At 40.4% G+C, this 23117-nt stretch overlaps 1 protein-coding gene and 1 pseudogene across 2 annotated transcripts in view; both read left to right on the forward strand.

Annotated features, from left to right (window-relative positions):
* Window positions 1-21661, forward strand: part of LANCL1 (LanC like glutathione S-transferase 1) — a 41326-nt gene extending 19665 nt beyond the window's left edge. For both annotated transcript variants that reach the window (XM_028112249.2, XM_028112250.2), the window contains exons 4-10: window positions 1360-1567; window positions 10572-10707; window positions 11253-11399; window positions 14460-14642; window positions 16835-17011; window positions 17463-17535; window positions 18168-21661. In XM_028112249.2, the coding sequence (XP_027968050.1) occupies window positions 1360-1567; window positions 10572-10707; window positions 11253-11399; window positions 14460-14642; window positions 16835-17011; window positions 17463-17535; window positions 18168-18244 (1001 nt within the window). In that variant the 3' untranslated portion in view covers window positions 18245-21661. The remainder of the gene's footprint in view (window positions 1-1359; window positions 1568-10571; window positions 10708-11252; window positions 11400-14459; window positions 14643-16834; window positions 17012-17462; window positions 17536-18167) is intronic.
* Window positions 18714-18787, forward strand: LOC114216031 (U4 spliceosomal RNA; annotated as a pseudogene).
* Window positions 21662-23117: the final 1456 nt, after the last annotated feature.

Consider the following 23117-nt stretch of genomic DNA (forward strand, 5'->3'; position numbering starts at 1 on the left):
CAGCAGGTGCCTGGTGTGGATGGAGATGAAGCCATTTAAGAACCTAATTGTAGAGGAAGCTCTTGACATTGATCATTTGTGAAAAGGAGATTTTTCTTTTCTTATATATGTGGTTTTGTACACTTATGTCTACAAACCTTCAGCACTGGTACGTCTGATCATCAGCTTGTGGAATTACTAACACCAATCCACTTTGAAAGAGTTATTAACTTTGGCAGGAAATGAAAATTTGGCCTTAATATACATGTGAAATTGAATTGTCTGTAGCACAAAGCTTTGGAGATTACCCATGCAAAATGAGAAAACTATCTAAATTTAAAATTGTCCTCAGTACAGTGAAAAGTAATTTTGCAGACTGCGTTTTTACTGCACTGAAATCCATGAAGAGATGGGCTCTATTAATTTAGATTTAAACAGAGACTCTGTATCTTCTAAAAATGGTAAATGAGATGGAAAATGTACTTTAAGGGGAGAAATGAGTTTCTGGAAATGCTGCAGGCAAGCAGGTTCTCTACTCCACATCTCTGAGTCTGCCCTGAGACCAGTCGGCTTCAGAGGGAAGGCTCTATCTACTGTGACAGGCATTTGGAATAAGGACATTCAGACAACACCTCAATTATATATATAGCAGGCTTCAAGAACAGGATAAAGAAGCAAGTCAAGTACGGCCCAAAGCAAAAGTTATTGGCAGTTTTTACACCATAATTCCTAAAGTGGCCGGGTCCTTGGCAGAGGAAAAAAAAAAAATTAAGGAGGGATTGAATTTATTTTCTTAGATGTCACTACCTCACAGTAGTTTTCTTCTAATCTCTGCCTGGAAAGATACCGGAGTAGGGAATTTGGTTACTCTACCTACCTTCTCACTCAAAAACTTAACTTCTTTATAAGGAGAAATTGAGTTTTTCACTCCCTAGTCTTTACATTTTTTTTTAGCTCACAAGAACAAATATTACTTGTTTATTGATTAAAGTAAATGATTATTTGTTAAATAAACAGGTGACTGTTTAGAACCATGGTTTTGATAACCTGTCATGTAACCATCAAGAATAATACATGAACACACAAGAGCCAGAGGGACAAGGATTCATAATAAACTTAGGTTAGAGTTCTCCGAGGGTCTCGGAGTGTCTATTCTTTACGGTTGCAGTGATGAAGAAACAGAGTGAGTGCCTGTGTCTGGTTCTTAGAGCTGCACAGTAGTAAAGCTGTGTCTAGAACTAAGGTCATCTGAACTTAGGCATAGTTTACATATGTGTTAGGGTTTATCAGCAATCAACACTGCGGAGTTGGCAACAAACCGAAGTAATGCAGTCAGCAGCCCATTCCTCATCTTCATGTGATTTTCTTTCTGCTTCTCAGGTATCGCTCTGCTTTACTTGCATCTCTATGATGTGTTCGGGGACCCCGCTTACCTCCAGATGGCACACGGCTACGTAAAGCGAAGTCTGAACAGTCTGACCAAGCGCTCCATCACCTTCCTGTGCGGGGACGCAGGCCCCCTGGCGGTGGGCGCCGTGGTGTACCACAGGATGAACAGTGAGAAGCAGGCGGAAGACTGCATCACCCGGTAATCACGTTTCTTTTCAAGGATTATTATCAAGACGTCATTACATATTCATTCTGTATGTGTGTTAGCAAAAGAACATTTTAGTGAAGTTACTTTTCCCTCAGCAGTAAATCTCACTACTGTCATTTGATCACGTCACACCTCATTCCGATGTAGTTAAGGAACAACCAGTAAAATTCCCTATTTTATTGTAAGATGTCATGACACTGAGGGGCGCCTGGGTGGCTCAGTTGGTTAAGCGACTGCCTTCGGCTCGGGTCATGATCCTGGAGTCCCGGGATCGAGTCCCGCATCGGGCTCCCTGCTGGGTGGGGAGTCTGCTTCTCCCTCTGACCCTCTTCCCTCTTGTGCTCTCTGTTTCTCATTCTCCGTCTCTCAAATAAATAAATGCTTAAAAAAAAAAGATGTCATGACACTGACCCACACCAGATCAAACATCAGTTTTATAACAAAAATGAGATCAGAAGCCTAATCCTGGGATTACTAATCCAAGGTGCTATCCAAGATGCTATCCAAGATCAATAATTTGAAAAATGTGGTTCATTTCCTGTGATGGGCTGGGAAAGGCCTCCTCATGGACTACAGACTGACTCAAAATTGCTTTTCTTAGGAGCCAATAACATGCAAATCCAGATTTTTATCTTTAATAGAGATCGGGGAAGCCCACTAGAAGCTTGTGAATTATGAAGAATTACTAAACTTGTGTACTAATAAACTACAATTATTGTTTTACTAGAGTTTATTGAGCACAAAGAATTCTGTTCAGAATTCTGGCAGCCATGCAACTCTGCATGCAGTGCTGTTAGGCTCCCACTGAGTGTGTCCACATGCAGAGAGTTGCAATTCCAGCAAAGGCTTTTGGTTGTGTTTCGTTATTTAATAGCCTTTACTTTATAGAGCAATTTTCAGTTCACAGAAAAATTGAGAGGAGGGTACAGAGATTTCCCATATACATGCATAGCCTCCCCCATTATCAACATTCCCCACTGGAGTGAAAACACTTGTTACAATGGACAGGCACATATCACCCGAAGTCCATGGTTTATATTAGTTACATTAGTTGCATCTTGGTGTTGTGCACTCTGTGGGTTTGGACAAATGTATAGTGACATGTGTCCATCATTATATTGTCATACAGAGTAGTTTCCCTGCCCCGAAAATCCACTGTGCTCTGCCTGTTAATCCCTCTTCCCTGCTCCCTGACCCCTGGCTACTGTTGATCATTTTACAGTCTCCGTAGTTTTGCCTTTTCCAGAATGTCATAGTTGGAAATATTACAATATGTAGTCTTTTCAGATTGGCTTCTTTCACTGAGCGATACGTATTTAAGGCTCCTCTATGTCTTTTCATGGTATGTTAGCTCATTTCTTTTTAGCACTGAGTAAAATTCCGCTGTCTGGATGTACCGTAGTTTATCCATTCACCTACTGAAGGACATCTTGGTTGCTTTCAAGTTTTGGCAGTTATGAATAAAGCTAATGTAAACATCCAGTTCTGCAGGGTTTCGTGCAGATGTAAGCATACAGCTCCTTTGAGTAAATATCAAGGAGTACAATTGCTGGATCATATTGTAAGGGTATGTTTAGTTTTGTAAGAATTTCCAAACTATCTTCCAGAGTGGCTGTACCATTTTGTATTCCCACAAGCAATGAATGAAAGTTCCTCGTGCTCGTGCTCCACATCCTTGCCAGGGTTCTAGATTTTGGCCATTCTAGTAGATGTGTAGTGGTATCTCGTTTTAATTTGCATTTCCCTGATGACGTATGATGTGGAGCATCTTTTTATATACTCCCTTGCCATTAGTATTGCTTCTTTGGTGAAGTGTCTGTTAAGGTCTTTCACCCATTTTTTAATTGGGTCCAGCAACATTTTAATCAGTGATTATCTCCAGTTTGACCATGGTTTTTGATTCCCACTACTTTTTCTTATAAATTTCTATTAGAATGGCATTTTCATCACTGATTTTGTTTGTGGAGGATCTTTGGTGAATTTTACACTGTGCAGTGGTGTGTATTTCATTAACAGGCTTTTGGCCTAAAATTCTAGTAACTAGAGTTTTTTCTACCCCACAAAATTTTATTATGAAAAATTTCAAACATACAGAAATGTTGAAACAGTAGTGAATACCTATATATCTACCCACATAGATTCTACCATTAACATTTTTCTATACTTGCTTTATCACATATCTAATCCATCTATCCATTTCAGAATGAATTGCAGACATCAGTACCCTTCCTTCTAAATATTAAAGCATATATATTGTTTACTAGAGTTCAATATCTGTTTAGTTTTCTTCTTTTCATGTAAAGTTTATACACAATGTGCTGCCCAAGTTTTATGTATATTTGTTGAGTTTTGACAAATGCATTGCAACACAGAAACTACCTTTCTATTTCTTTGCAGCCAGTTTAAAGCCATTAGCCACACATTTGCTTTAGAGGCTCGGACGGAAGTCTCATTCAGTGAGTCACTCTTAAGTATCGCAAAAATAAGCCGTAGTGGTCCCAATGTTTTACATGTAATGCCAGCCTTTCTCAGTGTATGTGCAGCCAGATAGTAATAGTTTGCTGTGTGAAAAATAAAAACAAGATTTAGGTATTCAGACAGGGGACTACGTATTTAAGGCTCCTCCATGTCTTTTCATGGTATGTTAGCTCATTTCTTTTTAGCACTGAGTAAAATTCCGCTGTCTGGATGTACCATAGTTTATCCATTCACCTACTGAAGGACATCTTGGTTGCTTTCAAGTTTTGGCAGTTATGAATAAAGCTAATGTAAACATCCAGTTCTGCAGGGTTACTCAAAGGAGCTGTACGCTTACATCTGCACATCCACCTTTACTGGCTGCTCAGAGTCGTCAGGAGCTTTTGACACATGGGTGAAACTCTAGCGACTCTAGGGAGTAGAATTTGCCAAACTTGCCAAGTAGGTAACTCTTTTCCTCGTGACATTTTAGAGCCTACTGTTGTAAGAAACCATCTTTGGGGCACAGTACCATATATTAATATTGGTTTATTTATAAAACACTCTTAAAAGTAAACTAAAATTTTTTGATACCTTGATAATAAAGATGTTTTTGTTATTTATAGCTTTTTGAAAACTTTTACAATGTTTCAACAGTATTTTATTTATAGCCAGTAGATTTGTTAAGATTAAATATATAGAATGCCGATAGTGAAAATAGGCCATTTATGGCCACAGTTTTGATTTTTCAGATTTCTAGAGTTCATGGCAGAACAGGAAGAAAAAAGGAATTATGTGTAAATTGCTTTCACATCTCCTCCCTTTTAAGGGGAAAATCTGTAAGTTTTTGCAACTCAATTGAAATGATTTGATGTCATCAGATATTTAATAAACCTACTTGGTTGTTTTATTTTTTACTGAACCTTCTTTCTCATATCACATAGGCCTTTGGAGCTATCAGAGACCCACAAGTTCTCTACATGGCCTCTGTGTTGTGCTCATTTTTCAGCTTACCTTTCCTATGGTTTCTTAATATAATAGTCTTTCAGGGGCACCTGGGTGGCTCAGTCATTAAGCGTCTGCCTTTGGCTCAGGTCATGGTCCCAGGGTCCTGGGATCGAGCCCCGCATCGGGCTCCCTGCTCTTTGGAGAGTCTGCTTCTTGCTCTTCCTCTGCCTCTGCCCCTCTCCCCCTGCTTGTGTTCTCTCTCTCTCTGTCTCAAATAAATAAATAAAATCTTAAAAAATATATGTATATATAAAATAGTCTTTCAGAATCATAATTCTGAGTTTTAGAGATCAAAGAAGTCAGTGTTTCCCTAAGGTAGGGATTCTTAAATTTGGGGCCCTGAGAATCTTAGGGCTTCCAAAGGTATAAAATCCCCAAATTGTATTCAGCATGGAGAGAACATTTACACTTTTTTGGAGGAGTCTGCGACTCCCCAAAAAGGAGTGTGTGTGCATGTGCCCGTGTGTCTACTCATGATCAGAATGTCCTGCAGTTGGCTGGGGCAGGTGGCAAGGAAGAGAATCAGTAGCACCAATTTTTCCTACTGTTTGACTTGTACCGGGTTCGTTTTCACCATCCTGCCGCAGAGAGTTGGTGCCACTACTCAGAGAAAGCATTGCCTATTTACAATACCCCACTAAGTCACTAATCGCACAGATACAGTGCTGTGGGGCCGCTCTTCAGAACGACCAAGAGTTTTGGCTTTCTGATCAGGAAGTGTAGACTCTCTTTTGTAGTGTGATGAGTAAGAAAAGTACTTCTTTTTAAAAAGTTACAGGGGCCCCTGGGTGGCTCAGTTGGTTAAGCCGACTGCCTTTGGCTCAGATCATGATCCCAGGGTCCTGGGATCGAGCCCTGCATCGGGCTCCCTGCTCTGCAGGAAGCCTGGTTCTCCCTTACCCGCTCCCCCTGCTTGTGTTCCTTCTCTCGCTGTCTCTCTCTCTGTCAAATAAATAAATAAAATCTTTTTATAAATAAATAAATAAATAAATAAATAAATAAATAAATAAATAAATAAAAAGTTACAAACCTTTAGATGATACAAGGTAAAAACTCTCCCCAGTCAAACCCTGGGGACTTATTGCCAGGAGTGAAACAGAACTTTGCTGGTTTTCTAAGTCTCCATTCTTCCTTCAGTGACATTTCAGTGACCTGTCTCTTCTGAAGACTGGTTGCTATTAATATCAACGTAGCAAAACAAATGGGGCTGCAGTGATGTGCTTCTGGGTTTGAGAGTTTTTGAAAACACATAAAATAACCTTTATGATTTACAAATGCTATCATTTCTTCACTTTATCTTGAGACTATGGCATGTAAAACCTGCATTTAGAAGGCCTACCTTTAGTAATCATCAGACCCAGCTCAGGAGTTTTAATGACTTGAATTCAAATCCAGAAAAAAAAAGGAATACTTCCTTTTTTACCCTAAACTGTAAAGTATTACTTTAACAAGATGCTCTAAGCAATACTTCATTTTCAAGTATTTGAAAGGTATTTGCTATCTACTTTAAACTTCCCAAATGCAAATGAGTTTGGCTGCAAAATAATTGGAATGCTAATTGTATATCGCCACCTAGGGATAATACAATCCATAAGGTTGGCAAATAAAGGAAATGTGGTTCAAACACATTTAGGTGAGAACATCTTTGGAGCTCATGCGATAATTATTCCAAGTAACTTCCATAGAGCCATTTGTTTAAAAACTTCACAGGAATTTTTTTTGAATAATTCAATTCCCTTTACAAAAGTAAAGCAAAGTGCTTTTTTATATGTAAATTCTATGCAATTTGATATTAAATTAGTAATAATCATTAAAACTTGATAATAAATTCTTAAATCAAAACTCTGAGATATTCCTTCTGTTTCCTACAACAGTTGAGTTTGTATCTAGTAAAAAGATTTTATTTTCTTAAAATCTCAACATTACTGAGCTGCCAGTTGTGGCATGAGAAAAAAATAGAATTTTTCTTAATAAATGTTTTTTAAGTTCTTTAAAAATATTCGGGTGTGTGTGTGTGTGTGTGTGTGTGTGTGTGTGTGTGTGTGTGTGTATTATGATTTTGAAGTAGCAAAATGGCCCATAATTCTGCCATCCAGACAGCCCTGTTGACATTGGGGAAAAATTCAAAGTATACAAGAAAATGAAAAGTAACCTTTGGCCACCATGTCCCTATTCCTAAGATAACCACTATTCCACTGTGAGTTTAGTGCTTATATTTATAGAAGCAAAACCATGCATGTTTAACCAATTTAATGAGATGCCTCCATTTGTTGAGGTATAATATAACTTTGTCAGTAACTGCAATCCGCCGTGCTTTTTCACACCCCTCTTTTCCTGATGGGGAGAGAATTGCCTTAAGGATACTTTTATAACTTTTTCTCAGTCTGTTTCAGAACTGTTAGCCCCTCTCAGTCACTAAAAGCATCTCATTCTGTTATTAAAACATGGTGTTTTCCTCCCCTCACCACAGGCTTATGGAAGTGGAGGCGAGGTTGGGAGAGGGGAATTGTCTGCTCTTTCCCAAGTACCCTCTCTTGGGAGCCAGGACACTCTTTGCTACACCTGTTGGTTATAGCTTGGTGGCAGCACTGGTTAGGTTTTTGTTTGCCTGTTTGTTTTGGGGTCTTTGTAGCTATTAGTGGCCTCCAGAGATTAGCAGTAGGAGCTATATACCCCGTCAGCTCTAACCTTACCACTAAGTATGTTAAAATGAAAGCACAAGCAGTGGACCAAATTCTGCCAGATAAACCAAGTGTACAAACATTGATCAGGAAGAACATATACACACATACACACAAGTAGTTTCCTGTCCTGTTCTTGTGGCTCAGAGAAAACCACACTGTCCCCAGACAACCTTCCTAGGTCTTATCCATCAAACAGTAGTAGAGCCTGTACCCTCCCCCACACCTTCCACTTATCTTCGTCACTCGTTCCGCCAACAAAAAGCCACCTGCTAACATTTTTTTACTATATTTACCAGCAAATCCTCTGGTGTAGATGTTGATAAAGTTATTTGAAGGGCCAGATGCCTCTGAATGGTGATTCCTGATAAGAACACCTCAAATATAACCAGTCACCTCAGGGGTGTGATTGTGGATACTTCACATGCTTATCGTAGGACTTATATTATATAGTGTTCATATGCTTATAATTCCTAATGCATAGACTAAAGTTAGATGAGATACATGCACGGGCACTGGTTATACTTAACTACTTTGAAAGTAAATTACCACATAGATGACAAGAGAGTTTTACAACCAAATCATGGCTTTGTCATCAGGTAGTATGTTTAGTGTCCTAAGCTAGCTGATGACAAAACCATTATTTGGTAGGGCTGATGTCCTCTCATTACTGCTCTTTTCCTGAAATTCCCTGGCTCTTCCCTCATACTTTTCCAGCATGCTAAAGTCATTTTGTCAAGTCTCACCAAAAATTATATTGCTTTAAAACGTAACTTAAATGGTGTCACATTGGATATACAGGATAATTTAGAGATAATTGAGATGTGCTTTCAAAATTTCATGTAAAAAAATCCAAATAACAAAGACATTTTCCCTGTATATCATATTTGCTTTCCTACACGCTCCCCACCCCTCCCCAACAAGCACCCTCAAAAAGAAGAAAGTTTCATTCTCTGAGTTTATGGTTGTTTTCCTGAGCTCATTTTCCAGTGAACCTCACCTGCTTTCTGCTTTCCTGGGGCTTCCCATGTTGGTTCTCTGGAAAGAAATCTGGGGCTTTTGTTACCCTACTCTGCCAAGTATTCCCACCACTGTGCCTGTATCTGGGGCCCAATGATGGGGAGGCGAGAAAGAAGTGAAGCAGTGGGTTCACCCCACCCTCCTGGGACCACCACCTCTCCAGTCTGTGAGGAAGGGTCCCTCCCTCAGAGACTTGGCTTCTGTGAGCTCCTCTTGCCTTCATTTCTGCTGCCACCATGAGATTGCTTGTGGCCTGGAGTGTGAGAAAACAGAAGACAAGGAAACATAAAGAAAACTGAGGGGCTGTACCCACTCTCTCTGATATTAGGAGTTCCCTTTCTCATTCTTTCTTGAAACAGAACTAAAGGGCTTCTTCCAGGACTCTCTCTTTCAGCCTTTGGTGCCCACTTCCAGGTTTGGGGCTGTTCTGAATTCAAGCCAGGGGAATACCATTGGTGAAAATATGGTAAACTCACCACTGGTTTGGTGGTGCTTCCAATCCTGGTCTTCCCCACTCTGCCTGCTACTGTTTACTGTTTAGAGTCCTCACATAGCTGCTTTGTGCATTCTCTCCAGGTCCTGGAGCTGCATTTACCAGGAGAGGCAGGGTGGAGTGTGCCTATACCACCTTCCCTGGAGCCAAAACCAAAAACAACTTTTTCTGAAAAGCTGAACTGAGTCTAATGATAGAGAGTTAATAAATTATCATATAGCCATTTGATGGAATACTATGCAGCCATGAGAAAGAATGAGACTACTCTGATACAGAATGTTTGTCAAGATGTATTGTCAAATAGCAAGCCACAGAACATTTGGGGAGATATATTTATAGATATGCATATTGATGCTTACATGTGCATAAAGAAATTCTAGGAATATCCAAGAATCTGGTAACCATGGTTATTTCTGAAAAGGAGGACTGGAAGGGGGAGACTGGGAAGACAGGGAGGCTGACTGATACCTCTGTGCCATTTGCATTACGGTAGATTATGGTAGATCAGGCTGCCGTACAGACGCTTCAGGTAGGCCTGAGGACATATTAAGAAGTAAACCCAAAGAAGGAGGTAACTGGGGTGCAGCAGGCTTTTCATTTTATGGAAATAGATGAAACTTTGAGTTGACTGCATCCTTTCTCCAGACTAAATGCTGTACTGGGCAGCAGTTCTTAGCTTCTCTGACCCCAGCAGCTAGTCTTAGGGCATAGCTCCAGGAGGAACTAGGGAGGCTCCAGGTAGCCTCAACCACACATGCCTTTTCTTTTATTCTTTGAATTTGTCAGTTCCACTGTGAACTGAAGAAAAATGTAGTTGAGGGTTAATTTACCCTTTGTAGTCTGGCTCAGCCCACTTAATGTATAATAATATAATTTATAATATAAATATATGAAAATATTTACCTTTTATATATAAATTAATTTTAATATATTTAAAATGTTTAACTATAATAGTGGGGCACCTGGGTGGCTCAGTCGGTTGGGCATCTGCCTTCGGCTCAGGTCATGATCTCAGGGTCCTGGGATCGAGCCCTGCATCGGTCTCCCTACAAAGTGGGGAGTCTGCTTCTCCCTCTCCCTCTACTGCTCCCCCCACTCCTGCTCTCTCTCACTATCACCCTCTCTCTCTCTCTCCCTCTCTCTCTCTCTCCAAAAAATCTTCAAAAAAATAAAATAACTATAATAGTAATTTAATGTATAATCCCTAAATATATATTTGTGTGTGTGTGTGTGTGTGTGTGTGTGTGTGTGTGTGTGTTTTAAGTGTACCATTTTTAAGTATCTACCACTACCCGATCCCTTCCAAGTTATCTTAGGCATGTATTTTTATTGCCAGGCTAATTCACCTAAACAAGATTGACCTCCATGCTCCAAATGAAATGCTCTATGGACGAATGGGCTACATCCATGCTCTTCTCTTTGTGAATAAGAACTTCGGAGTGGAAAAGATTGCTCAAAACCATATTCAGCAGGTACCACATTTGTGTGCTTTTTGGAGTCCTGTTAGGATCCCAGTTGTTAACTGCCTGAACTCTTGGTTTTGTTTCTCCAATTAGCATACCCCGGGTAGAAGGAAGGTGTGTGTTGGCCTCTAAAGGTCAGGTGGGGTCAGAGAGCTGACAGCGTCACGCTGAGTGCATTGGAAACACTTAGAGAGCGACTGGGAGCTAGACGTCCAGCCTGCTCCGTTTGAGAGTGTCACGGCCTTTCGGAAGATGAGGGCCAGATTTCACCTCCCGGGTGCAGATGTCTCCTTTCGTGCCTGAAGAACTCATGCTTTCCTCTGTCACGTGAATTCGCATAAGCTCTAGTGAAGAGTTTAGAATTTCCGTACCTCCCTCTTTTAGGCAGAATACAGTCACCCCTGCTTCCTGAGCGCGGAATTAAACTGTGCCCGTCCGTGGCCAGAAGACCCTGTCTGACTCACCGTGTTCTCCATACCTCTTAGCAAAAAGTTCCTTATGGGAAGATTCTTATTTTGATTCTCTCATTATTTTGATCGGTTTTCTCCCTGTAGATTTGTGAAACAGTCTTAACCTCTGGAGAGACCCTCGCCAGAAAGAGAAACTTCACAGCAAAGACTCCACTGATGTATGAATGGTACCAAGAATATTATGTGGGGGCTGCTCATGGCCTGGCAGGAATTTATTACTACCTGATGCAGGTAAGAGGTGAAGGTGGTGGAACCGAGAAATGCGCTTGCTGACTGCCCAGGCCAGGGCGAGAAGACCGAGGCTCCCCCTCTGGCTTTTCATTCTGTCGACCAACTGCCTCACTCTCCTTGCCATTTCCTGGCCTCGACAAACAAGGACAATGTTTGCCAGAGTGCATTTTACAGTGTATAAACATAGAAGGCGCTGTGCCGTGGGATGCTGTCTGATTTGTAGGTGACCCGTACTTGCCTGCTTCGTGCCGCTTTGCAGACTGAAGTGTTTTGACCTATACTTCTATATGAAGTGCTTTCTGCTCTGCTCTGCTCTTTCAGCAAATGCCTTGAATTAATATTTTTGCATAGTATTAGACACCACCCACTGAAATAAATTCCAGAAGTAAGAACAAAATCAATAGAAAACAAATGAGCATATGTTGCCTACGGCTCACTTGGAGAGCAAAGCCACAGAACCTTTTCAATGGATTTTGTGTAACTTACCTGAAAAAATAGCTGAATGCGCTATGCCCAGCCGTTCTTTGGATCTAATACTATTGGGAGACATCAGCCAAAGTCAAATAGACTAAGGAGAAGTAGGATTTACTGCAGCAAGCATAACCTGGAAGGGGAGGTCAGAAGAGGACTTCTCATGAGAGCGTCATTTCTGGGGGCTTATTTAGCTCTCTTTAAAGAGAAATTGGCACTTGTGAATAAGAATTCATAGCAAAAGAAAATTGATTTTTAATGACAGCAGAGGTGCCCCCCTCACCTTCCCAAAGTAAAACGCAGCATAAAGAAAAGTGTTTCATTAATATGTTCAACATGAGTGCTCAGATATACATACATTAGCTGGTTGAGTAGCTGGCTGCAATAATGCAAAATCAATGTCAGACCTTCCGTCTCCCTATAACTAAACAATGACAACGAAGCTGAAAAACTCAAGGTTATTATTGCTTGTGAATGCAAAGTCACACTTTGAGTGTTATAGTGGCAGTAAGAGACCAACTTTTGTATTTGTTCTGCCCTTCTCAATTAGGAGTTTTATAATGAGGGATTTTGACGGTTCAGACTTAGACTCCTTTATTTTTCTGGCATCAACCTCCATGGCTCTGTATTTCCAGAAGTAAATATATATCCTTAAGTTTTCAAGAAGGAGAATTCATGTATTGTACAGTTTTGGGGTGAGTTAGAGTCATCTTACTTCCAGCTGCCTCCTTTTGGTGGCAGTGAGAAATCTGGAAACCTACGTTTGGAGTTTTCCATTGGCAGATTATTGTCTATTTGAAACGATTTAACTTTTATTTATTTACTTAAGATTTTATTTATTTATTTGACAGAGAGAGACACAGCGAGAGAGGGAACACAAGCAGGGGGAGTAGGAGAGGGAGAAGCAGGCTTCCTGTGGAGCAGGGAGCCTGATATGGGGCTCGATCCCAGGACCCTGGGATCATGACCTGAGCTGAAGGCAGACACTTAACGATTGAGCCACCCAGGTGCCCCGAAATGATTTAACTTTTAATACTGAAAGTCCATTCCAGTAGGTACTTATGTATCATAAACATAAATAAAAATATTAAACATAAAACATAATATTATGTTTTATCATAATATCATAAACATAAAACAAAATATTATTTGTAGCCCATTTTGGATAATTCCTGCAAATTTGAGGAAAATCCACTCCTTCTACTCTAGCATTTTAAACTGAGCTGGAACAATATTCTCTGGGTAGAGTGAAATCTATATATGCCCTCAAGAACTTAGTGCACATTCAGTACCTGTGCATCACAACACGGGCTATCTCCTTACCCACATGCCCAGCCTCCACCTGACAACAACAACACTTTGAATTTGTTATTTGAAGAAGTCGGTAGTGCATTGAATTAAGAACAGGACCAAAAGGAGAAACTAAACCATTATATCAAAAATGGAGGCTCAGGGTGCCTGGGTGGCTCAGTTGGTTGAGTGTCCAGACTCTTGCTTTCGACTCAGATCATGATCTCATGTTGGGCTCTGTGCTCAGCGGGGAGTCTGCTTGAGATTCTCTCTCCCTCTCCCTCTACCCCTCCCCCAGTACTTGCTCTCGTTATCTCTCTCTCTCTAAAATAAATAAATAAATCTTTAAAAAAAGAAGGCCAAATTCTTTAAAAAAAAAAAAGTTGCTCAAATGCCCTCTGTTAGTGCATCCTATAAATCTGTACATCATTGTATCAAAATAATACTGCATAAATGTCAGTCCCAAATCCTCTGCAGAAGGCTTAATCTAGAGTCACACAGCAGTTTGGGATCTAGATTCCAGGTCTCCTGACTTGTTAGCTTCCTCTTTTTTTGGAAACATCTACCACTTCTCTAAATGTAAAAATGAAAGTTGCACTCACATTGTCTAATGCATCTCTTTGTGGCCTTTAAAGTATGAATAAGGTATTGGGCCATCTGGGTGGCTCAGTTGGTTAAGCGTCCAACTCTTGATCTTAGCTCCGTTCTTGATCGTGAGGTCAAGTCCTGCATTGGGCTCCATGCTGGGTGTGGAGCCTCCTGACAATAAAAATTAAATAAAGTATGCCTAAGGTATTAAAACCTTAAGAAACATCTCTTGTGTTCATGCCTTGACTTAGGAAAATTATTTATACGTATGTATACAATGATAAATATTGAAAAAAAGTATGTACTTAAAGTCCCAAGAGTTAAGAGATAGCCTGATTTTAGTATGTTCCAGTAGGTTAAAAAAAATTGGGATGGAATCCAAACCGCCAGTGACTTCTAGTTCCTTTTGGTCATGTTTCATTTCTGGCTTAAAACTAATCCCCGGGGCACCTGGGTGGCTTAGTTGGTTAAGCATCTGATTCTTGATTTTAGCTCAGGTCATGATCTCAGGGTCATGTCATGAATCAAGCCCTGCGTCAGGCTCCACGCTGGGTTGGAGTCTGCTTAGGATTAATTCTCTCTCTCCCTCTGTCTCTCCCACCCCCTCTATCTCTGTCTCCTTCCCTTTAAAACACACACAAAACTTATCCCCAATGCTTAGGAAGATCTGTTTGCTTTAGCAGAACTAATAATTCCCTTTCTCATTTTTAGCCCAGCCTTCAAGTGAACCATGTGAAGTTACAAAGTTTGGTCAAGCCCAGTGTAGATTATGTCTGCCAGCTGAAATTTCCTTCTGGCAATTATCCTCCATGTGTGGATGATAATCGAGATCTTCTAGTCCATTGGTGTCACGGTGCACCTGGAGTGATCTACATGCTCATCCAGGCCTATAAGGTACTGTGAATTTTCTCATTTTCAAAATAATTTGGAAAATGTAACCTAAAACTCCATAACTTACAATTGTTTTTATGCATAATCTTTGAAGAAGCAGTAGAGAAATTACTATTGGATGTACAATCACTTTGCTACATGGATTATAATTCATTCTCACAGTATCCATCTATATCAGAGCAGAGACTATTTCATCGGTCAGGAGACTGTTTCACTGACAGGTAGAATAGCCAAGATTATAGCCTCAGTGGCAGAGCCAAGAGAAGTATCCCAGAAATTCAGTTAAAAATAGAATCTTTCTTGGACACGTGGGTGTTAAGTTGGTTAAGGGTCTGACTTGATTTCGGCTCAGGTCATGATCTCAGGGTTGTGAGATGGAGCCTGCTTAAGATTCTACACCCCCCCCCAAAAAAAAAGAAAAAAGAAAAAAAAAAAACACTGTATAGGGGCACCTGGGTGGTACAGTTGGTTACGTGTCCAGCTCTTGGTTTCAGCTCAGGTCATGATCTCAGATGATTTAAGAGCCCCACACCGGACTCCACACTCGGTGCAGAGTCTGCTTAAGTTTCTCTCTTCCTCTCCTTCTACTCCTCCCCACCACACTTCCTCTCTCACTCTTTTTCTCTCTCTCAAATAAATAAATACATCTTAAAAAAAAAAATAGAATCTTTCTTGTGCATTGCTGGTAGGATTGTAAAACGGTGTGGCTGCCATAGAAGAGAGTTTGGTAGTTCCTGAAAAAATTAAACATAGAATTAATATATCACTCAGTAATTCAACTCCTAGGTATATACACCCAAAAGATTAAACACAAGGATTCATATAGATTCTTGTACACAAATGTTCCACAACAGCATTATTCACAATAGCCAAAAGGTGGAAACAGTTCAAGTGTCCGTCCTCAGATGAATGGATGGATAGACATACACCCAAAATGCTGTGTGTATGTATACATATATACAATGGAATATTATTGAGCCATATGAAAGAATGAACTTCTGATCCATACTGCAACATGCATGAACCTTGGAAATATTATGCTAAGTGAAATAAGCCAGATGCTAAAGGACAAATCACGTATGATTCCATTTGTATGGTGTGATGGTTAGTATGAGGTATGTAGAGTAGGCAAATTCATACAGAAAGAAAGTAGAATAGAAGTACCAGGGAGTAGTGCTGGGGTGGGAGTGCATTATCACTTAATGGGTACAGACCTTGTTTGGGGTGATGAAAATGATTTGGAAATAGTGGTAATGATTATACAACTTTGTGAAGGTAACGAATGCCACTGAATTATACACTTCAAATGATTAAAATTGTAATTTTTATATTTTCTTTATTTTACTATAATAAAAGAAATGCGGATACCATTTCTAAAAAGCATGCTATGGCAGAGCCATAGAGAAGAAAGGGGTTTTATTTGAAAGAGAAAAAAAATAGAAGTAAACCAAGATATCTGTGTCCATTGGTGCCAAATCTACAAATTATAAATCTATGGACGATATGTAAATAAGCATTGGCATCTCATATTCTAAATAAGCTTTTAGTATGTCAAATTTTACTTGCAGAAAGTTGGATATAATGGAAAAACTTTTAAACTGCCTTATACTACTTTTAAGAACACTTAGTTTGCAGTGAAATATTAGAAATGTCTACTCAGAATATTTCTTGAGTCTTTGATCAATATATAGAAGATTTTAGGGGTGTATCTCTATTTTTCTGACAAAGTATAGTGTTCTATAATCAAATCCATTTTTGTAATCAATTTTCTAAACAGTTTCTTCTCCAGTATGTGAAGAAATGTCCTAATAGTGAAGGGCATTATTGTTAACCAAAGAAGATAGCGTGTGGTCCTTGGGAAAGTGACTACTGCCAACAGCAAGTCACAAGTAAAATAATGCTGCTTCTCCAGTAACACCTGCGTCCGTAAGCAGAGTGCACATAAAATGTAGATGGCACACAGGCAAGGTCGTGGGCAGTTATTTAAAAGCAAAAAAAGCAAAGCTAGTAAACTTCTGTAATTCGTCCCCATCGACACGACCCTTCTCCCTGGCTCTAAATCCCTGACCCTTTCTTGCCAAGCCACCTCCATCTCACCTCCCTTCTGCCCTCTCCCTTCCTTTCCCATCAGGAAGGAATGTCAGTAGAAGTTTCTTTTACATCTCTTGTAATAAGACTTGCCCTTGGCTCTGCAGGTGTTCCGAGAGGAACAGTACCTCAGCGACGCCTACCAGTGTGCCGATGTGATCTGGCAGTATGGACTGCTGAGGAAGGGGTACGGGTTGTGCCACGGCACTGCGGGGAATGCCTATGCCTTCCTCACGCTCTATAACCTCACGCAGGACAAGAAGTACCTGTACAGGGCCTGTAAGGTAGGCATCACAGCTGTCGGAAGGAAAACACCTTCCCCCTGGGAGACTGGAGAAAGGGCTCTAGTTCAATCTGATTTGATTCATTTATCTTTTGAACCATGAGTGTGTGGAACAAATCCAGTTACGTAAGAAAAGCCTTCAAAAACCATTCAATTAAATTTACCTTCTTGTATAAGGACATAGTTCTACTCAACAGCATTTATGGGCGGGACAAAAGAAAGAAATTCTGCTTTGATAACCGGGGAGACAGTGGCTCAGACAGCTCATAAACTTCCTCCCTCCCGTGCTTCATCCTCTCTTTCAGACCATCTGTTTCTCTATATCAACCCCTTTTTTCTGCCTTGAAGATAGTTTTTGACTTTTCAGAGTAATTCTTAGGGATAATTTCTATCCACTTTTGAGGGTCTCTGGAAGAAGTCGCTACAGTAATTTACCTTGGTCTCACTTTCAGTTTGCTGAGTGGTGCTTAGATTACGGAGAACACGGTTGCAGAACGCCGGACACCCCCTTCTCCCTCTTCGAAGGTATTTTCCACATGTTTACTATTTACTCCACATGTTGCCTTGTAACGTCAGCATCTACTTCTCTGCTTGGTAATCAGTGTATTTGAATTTGAACTTTATCAAGAAATTAATTTTATAGTCATTTCTTGAACTACTTCTCCTTACTTCCTACTATGAAAACTCAGTATTAAAAATCAGGTAGTACATGGACTCTCTCAGACCTAATCGTAGGAGTCCTACTGGTGACCACTACCTATGGAGCCAAGCACACGCTTGGCATTTTGCAGATGCCATCATAAATCGTCTCAGCGAAAACATACACGCGTCATGATCCCCATCTCACAAATGAGGACCTCAGGTAAGTGGCCCGTGGTGCCATGTGAAGGAGCTGACATGTGATAAATGGCAGGGCTGTGCCTTGAACTTCTCAGGTTCAACCCTCCTTCCTGTCTTCCGCCCAGATGAAGAGACTGAGCACCTCACTAGTGATCTCCTCTAGTGTGGACCGGCAACATGGATAAATACGGGCAGACGCCCCTTGCATGGAAGCCCTTGCCATTTGTATCATGATGTTGTTGATGCTACAGAACAAAGCCACTGTATAAAACGGAGTCATTTGGCGTAATAACTTCTGCCTCTTTTTCTTCCTTCAGGAATGGCTGGCACAATCTATTTCCTGGCTGACCTCCTAGTGCCCACAAAAGCCAAGTTCCCTGCGTTTGAACTATAAAAGGAAAGCCTACCCCCTGCAATGTGCTGCATGACCCTTTCTGTATATCAGACCTGGACTAAGTGCTTTCATTGCTTTTCAAGGAAACGTAGAGTCAAACTGTGTACTCCATTGAGTTGAGTTGTTGTTGTTTTTCAGAACTTGTCTTTGGTTCCTTTTGTTTATCATTTACTTTTATTTAAAAGTATCCAAGGAAATCTTTTAACTTTAACCTCAATTTCTTCCTAAAGGTAGGATGAGTGATATGTACAGTGTTTTGAGGGCATAGGTATATATATTTTTCAGAACTTGGAGGAAATCTCTTACTTAAGCTTATGAATATATAACTATCTGTTGCTGTTCTAAAAATGTTGAAAGGGACTAAATGTAGATAAATACATGGTTATTGGTGGATATTGCCCTCCACCTTTATAGTATTTTTCCTCCAATAGGGCAGACAGTTTTATGACTGTTTTTCTTTAGGTGGTTGAGCTTTGCGCAGTGGCAGTATCGTAGCCAATGAGGTTTATCCGAGGCGCGATTATTGCCAATTGAAAATCTTTAGGTGGTTGATTGTGAAGGGGGACAAAAATATTAACCATATGCTTCTGAGACAAAAGTTGCACAAGTTGCAGCCTTGGTTTAAGGACCGAAATACCGCTTTTCAAATTCACAGTGCTGGTTTAACTAGAGATAAAGATACTTTCAGGTTTGCTTCCTCTTAGTAGTAAAGCATCCGGGCTCTATAAGCCAGCATTTTTATCAGAAAGTTCTAAAATGCAATGGTGGTTTTGAAAATTCTGATGTGAAGGTCAGTTTCAAGATAAGCTAACAAATATTGTTTCTTCTAAAATAAGCGAGTGCATTTTTGAACGATTTATTTAAATTTGTTTGTTCTTTGGAATTAGTATAAGATCAGGAGACGAGTTTTCTGTATATGAATGTGTTGTGACTTCGGATTTGAGTCCATCCTGTCCACCGACCTTCTGAACTTTGACTTGTGTTTTACTTCCTTGGCAGTGACTGTACTTTAGTGCTCATTCTTTGGTACAAGCCATAAGATATTTTCCTTCCTTTCAATCCATCCGGATGTTTGTGTTTTTACTAAATAGTACAGTACTCTACATCTCTTTAAAAGGGGGGAGGAGGGCTATGTAGCCAATAACTTGAACAAAAACACTAAGCTTTCCACAGAAATGCTATTTATTTAGGAGGTATTAGCCAGTGAAAATGTTTAGAACAAATAGATCCTATCTCTTTGCATATCCTAGGCTTAACTTAAATTCCTCAATTTCTGAGCCCTCGGGATCAGGATCCTATATTTATATGGTAGATGAAGGATCCCTGGTGCTTCACATTCTGTATAAATGTTCCGACTCATCAGCTTCCCCTCCCCTTCCTTCCTTCACTGCCTTTCCCAGGCTGGTTTCATCCTTTCTGTATGTTTCGACTGATTTTAGAACATTTTGCAGCTTTACAAAACAGGGTCTAAGAATTTTAAGTGTGCCTATTTCATGGCTTTCTCAGTCACAAAAGCATGCTATTTTTATTTTAACTTTGAACCAAATCCCACTGGGTATATGTTGGTTCCTGTGGATAGTAGTCCCCTATTATTTCACATTCGGCACCAAAACAGCTTATATTATTGGAAATTATCAGACCCTTGAAAGGCTACCGACAGAAGGATCTAAAAAAACAGCCCACTGCTCAGTTCCTAGGATTGGCTTATTCCTCTGTGACTCGTGCCAGTTGGGCAAACCTTGTGCCTCTCAGATGTCTAAGTGCTGCGGGTGAGCTGTGCCTTTCTCCCAGGCCGTTCCCATGAGCTGCGGTGGCATTTATAGTAAAGCTAATTTGCCTGGGGCTGGGTGTCCAACTTGAAAGAATAAAACCCACTTAGTTTAGTTAAATGTCTTACTAGACTGTGCCTGCACTTTTAGCTACTATAATTACTAACCAAGGGAAAGAGAGCAAAACACACTTTCTCTTAGCCAGAGGAAACTTAATCGTGGTACATCTCCAAACATCTTGATTAATTTAACCCCAGGAAGACTTCAAGGCAGGGAGAAGAACATTTTGAATAGGATTCTTGTTAATATTTAGATTGCAATTAGGGGCGCCTGGGTGGCTCAGTCGTTAAGCATTTGCCTTTGGCCCAGGTCATGATCCCAGGGTCCTGGAATCGAGCCCCGCACTGGGCTCCCTGCTCAGCGGGGAGCCTGCTTCTCCCTCTGCCTCTGCCTCACGCTCTGCCTACTTGTGCTCTCTTTCTATCTCTCTGTCAGGTAAATAAATAGGATATTTTTTTAAAAATATATTTAGATTGCAATTTAACTACTGCCATCCATCCATTAACAAATTTATCAATACAAACACAATTCAGGTCTCATTTTTTTCTTTAGCTTTTTAGGACTTACGAAACTGGCAGGATTTTCTGTTCCTGCCATTGTTGGTTTTCTTTATGGTTAAGAGGTAAGAAAATTTGATAGGATTTTAAAATCAAGCAAAAGCTATAAAAGTAAGACCAATGCCCTAATACCATTGTGGAAACGGAGAAGCTTTTATACCAGCTTTCTTAGTTTTAAAAGGAAGAGGCATCATTGCAGTTCTATTTCTGTTACATCCTTTCCCTCAGATATTTTCATCTTTTTTTTTTATTATAAAAAACAAAACTTCGCAAAAGTTGCTTCCCAAAAAACTCCACAGTATCTCTTCTCTCCCCATGCCGAGAGTTGGGAGTAGAATCTTAAAAGCTTCCTGAGAAGCGTTCATCTAGCCTGTCATGTGTTTCTGTCCCCATAGTGAGGAGACATTACAGAAGCTAACTCTTCGCCATGGAAAACATGGGAACGTTATTACAGCCACTTCCGTCTAGCCCACTGGGCTTTGGTCTTTCATCCTTAGAGTCACTGGTCTCCTTTTCATCTTTGATGTCAGTTCTGATTATTTGGCATCAAAGCCTTCGTGGTAGGAAGAGTTTGAGGTAAGTGGATCCAAGACCACTTTGCTTCTCATTTCCACTTCCCTACATAACTGAATTGAGAGACATACTCTGCTCCTACGTCCCTGGGTTCATTTGTGTCTGATCTTCCAGTGCTCTGCATTCTGCTGGCTGATCTAAAATACAGAATGTGAAGAGTGAACATTTACTCATCTACTTCTTTGGCTGCTGGAACTCATCTGCAGTCCTTTATTACTCATACTGATTTCTGATTCCACTTCTGCTTTCCCTAAATAGGTCGGAGCATCCTATTTGCCTATTGCTGAGTTGTAGAACTTTCTCTCCTGGAGGTGTAAAACAGAGTGTTTGGGATATTCAGGGATATTCACCCCAACATTATATTGCCATTTACTGGGAAGGGTTGGGATCATAAGTATTTCTGTGTTCTGTAAAGGATTTCACTTACTGGTTCTCAATAAAATTTTATTAGGACTCTATGTGTCAGGTGCTTTCTGTTTGCTTTGGTTTAAACTTAAGAAATATTTTCCTGGGGCGCCTGGGTGGCTCAGTTGCTTAAGCGACTGCCTTCGGCTCAGGTCATGATCCTGGAGTCCCGGGATCGAGTCCCACATCAGGCTTCCTGCTCAGCGGGGAGTCTGCTTCTCCCTCTGACCCTCTTCCCTCTCGTGCTTTCTATCTCTCATTCTCTCTCTCTCTCAAATAAATAAATAAAATCTTTAAAAAATATATATTTTCCTTATATGGTAAAGGGAGGCTTTTTCTCTATACACTCATTCCCTAGGGTTTGTTCCTGACTTTTTCTTCATTGTCTTGTCAAACAAGATCTGCGGTACTTTCTGAAAATGGATTTAGAGGGAAATATTTTTAAATCTGATTATGATGGAATTAGGAGGAGTCTAGTAGGATCCAAACAAGTGAGTTAACCATCTCATACATATGAGAATCCACCCTGTGGTTAATGACTAAAGACCTAGCTCTAGAAATTGATTTCCCTGCTGACCACTTCTGAAAGGAACTTTGAATAGAGGACGAGATTAAATGAGGCGTAATTATAAAATGTATATTCAGAGGTTGGACAGGAGTTCTGCTGAATCACCTGGCAGGACTTATGCCCATGCCACAAGCTGTGTGGTGTCACTTAGCACAACAGAGATTTGCCAAATTATAAAATACTTGTTTTCATCGCTGAATTAGATTTTGTCCTCTGGTATATATGATTAAAATGCCCTTCATACCCCTAGTCTAGTGTTTGAATGACTCATGATAGTAAGGATAAATGCACAGTTGGGTTTATTTCATTCCTTTGAACGAATGAATGTATAGATGGTGATAATCACATCTTTAGATGCGGGCAATGAGGCATGGAGAGGACAATGCCTCACCGAGGCCTCCCAGAGACTCCAAAGTGATGCCTGGAGCATTCGCACTAACTCGCCACAAGATTACCTTGCAGTGCAGAAGGCCAGCCAGCGCCGTTCTCCGCTCTACGCTCCCTGGCTCATCCTCCGAATGGAAGGAAAACAATGACAAGCACATTAAATTGCACCACAGTTGTGAGCTCATGAACAAACAAAACTTGAAGAACTAATTTGTCCCCTGTGACTTTCCCACAGTAGTTTGATTTATTTTTTCCTAACTCTGAATGAGAAAAGAACTTGGCCTCCCTCCTCCTTATACTCTCTGACTAGAATAAGAATTTTTTTTGTGTCATTTATTTTTCCCTCGATCATTCCCACTGTGGACTCTGTGTCATTAAAAGTTTCATGTATTCTCTGTAAGCATCACTGAAACAGAAAAACCTACAAGTCAGTCCCCTGATAATTTGCTCTCTTATTCTGTTTCCCATCCACACTCGCCCTTTTCCTTCTAAAGCTGAGGGTCAATTAACAAAGCAAGAGAACATTGGCTTTTTTACAATGGAGAACATATTGG

This window comes from Eumetopias jubatus, unplaced genomic scaffold (assembly GCF_037043125.1).
Source record: "Eumetopias jubatus isolate StellerSeaLion01/CBP00866 unplaced genomic scaffold, mEumJub1_p1.0 scaffold_3, whole genome shotgun sequence".
Classification (NCBI taxonomy): Eukaryota; Metazoa; Chordata; class Mammalia; order Carnivora; family Otariidae; genus Eumetopias; species Eumetopias jubatus.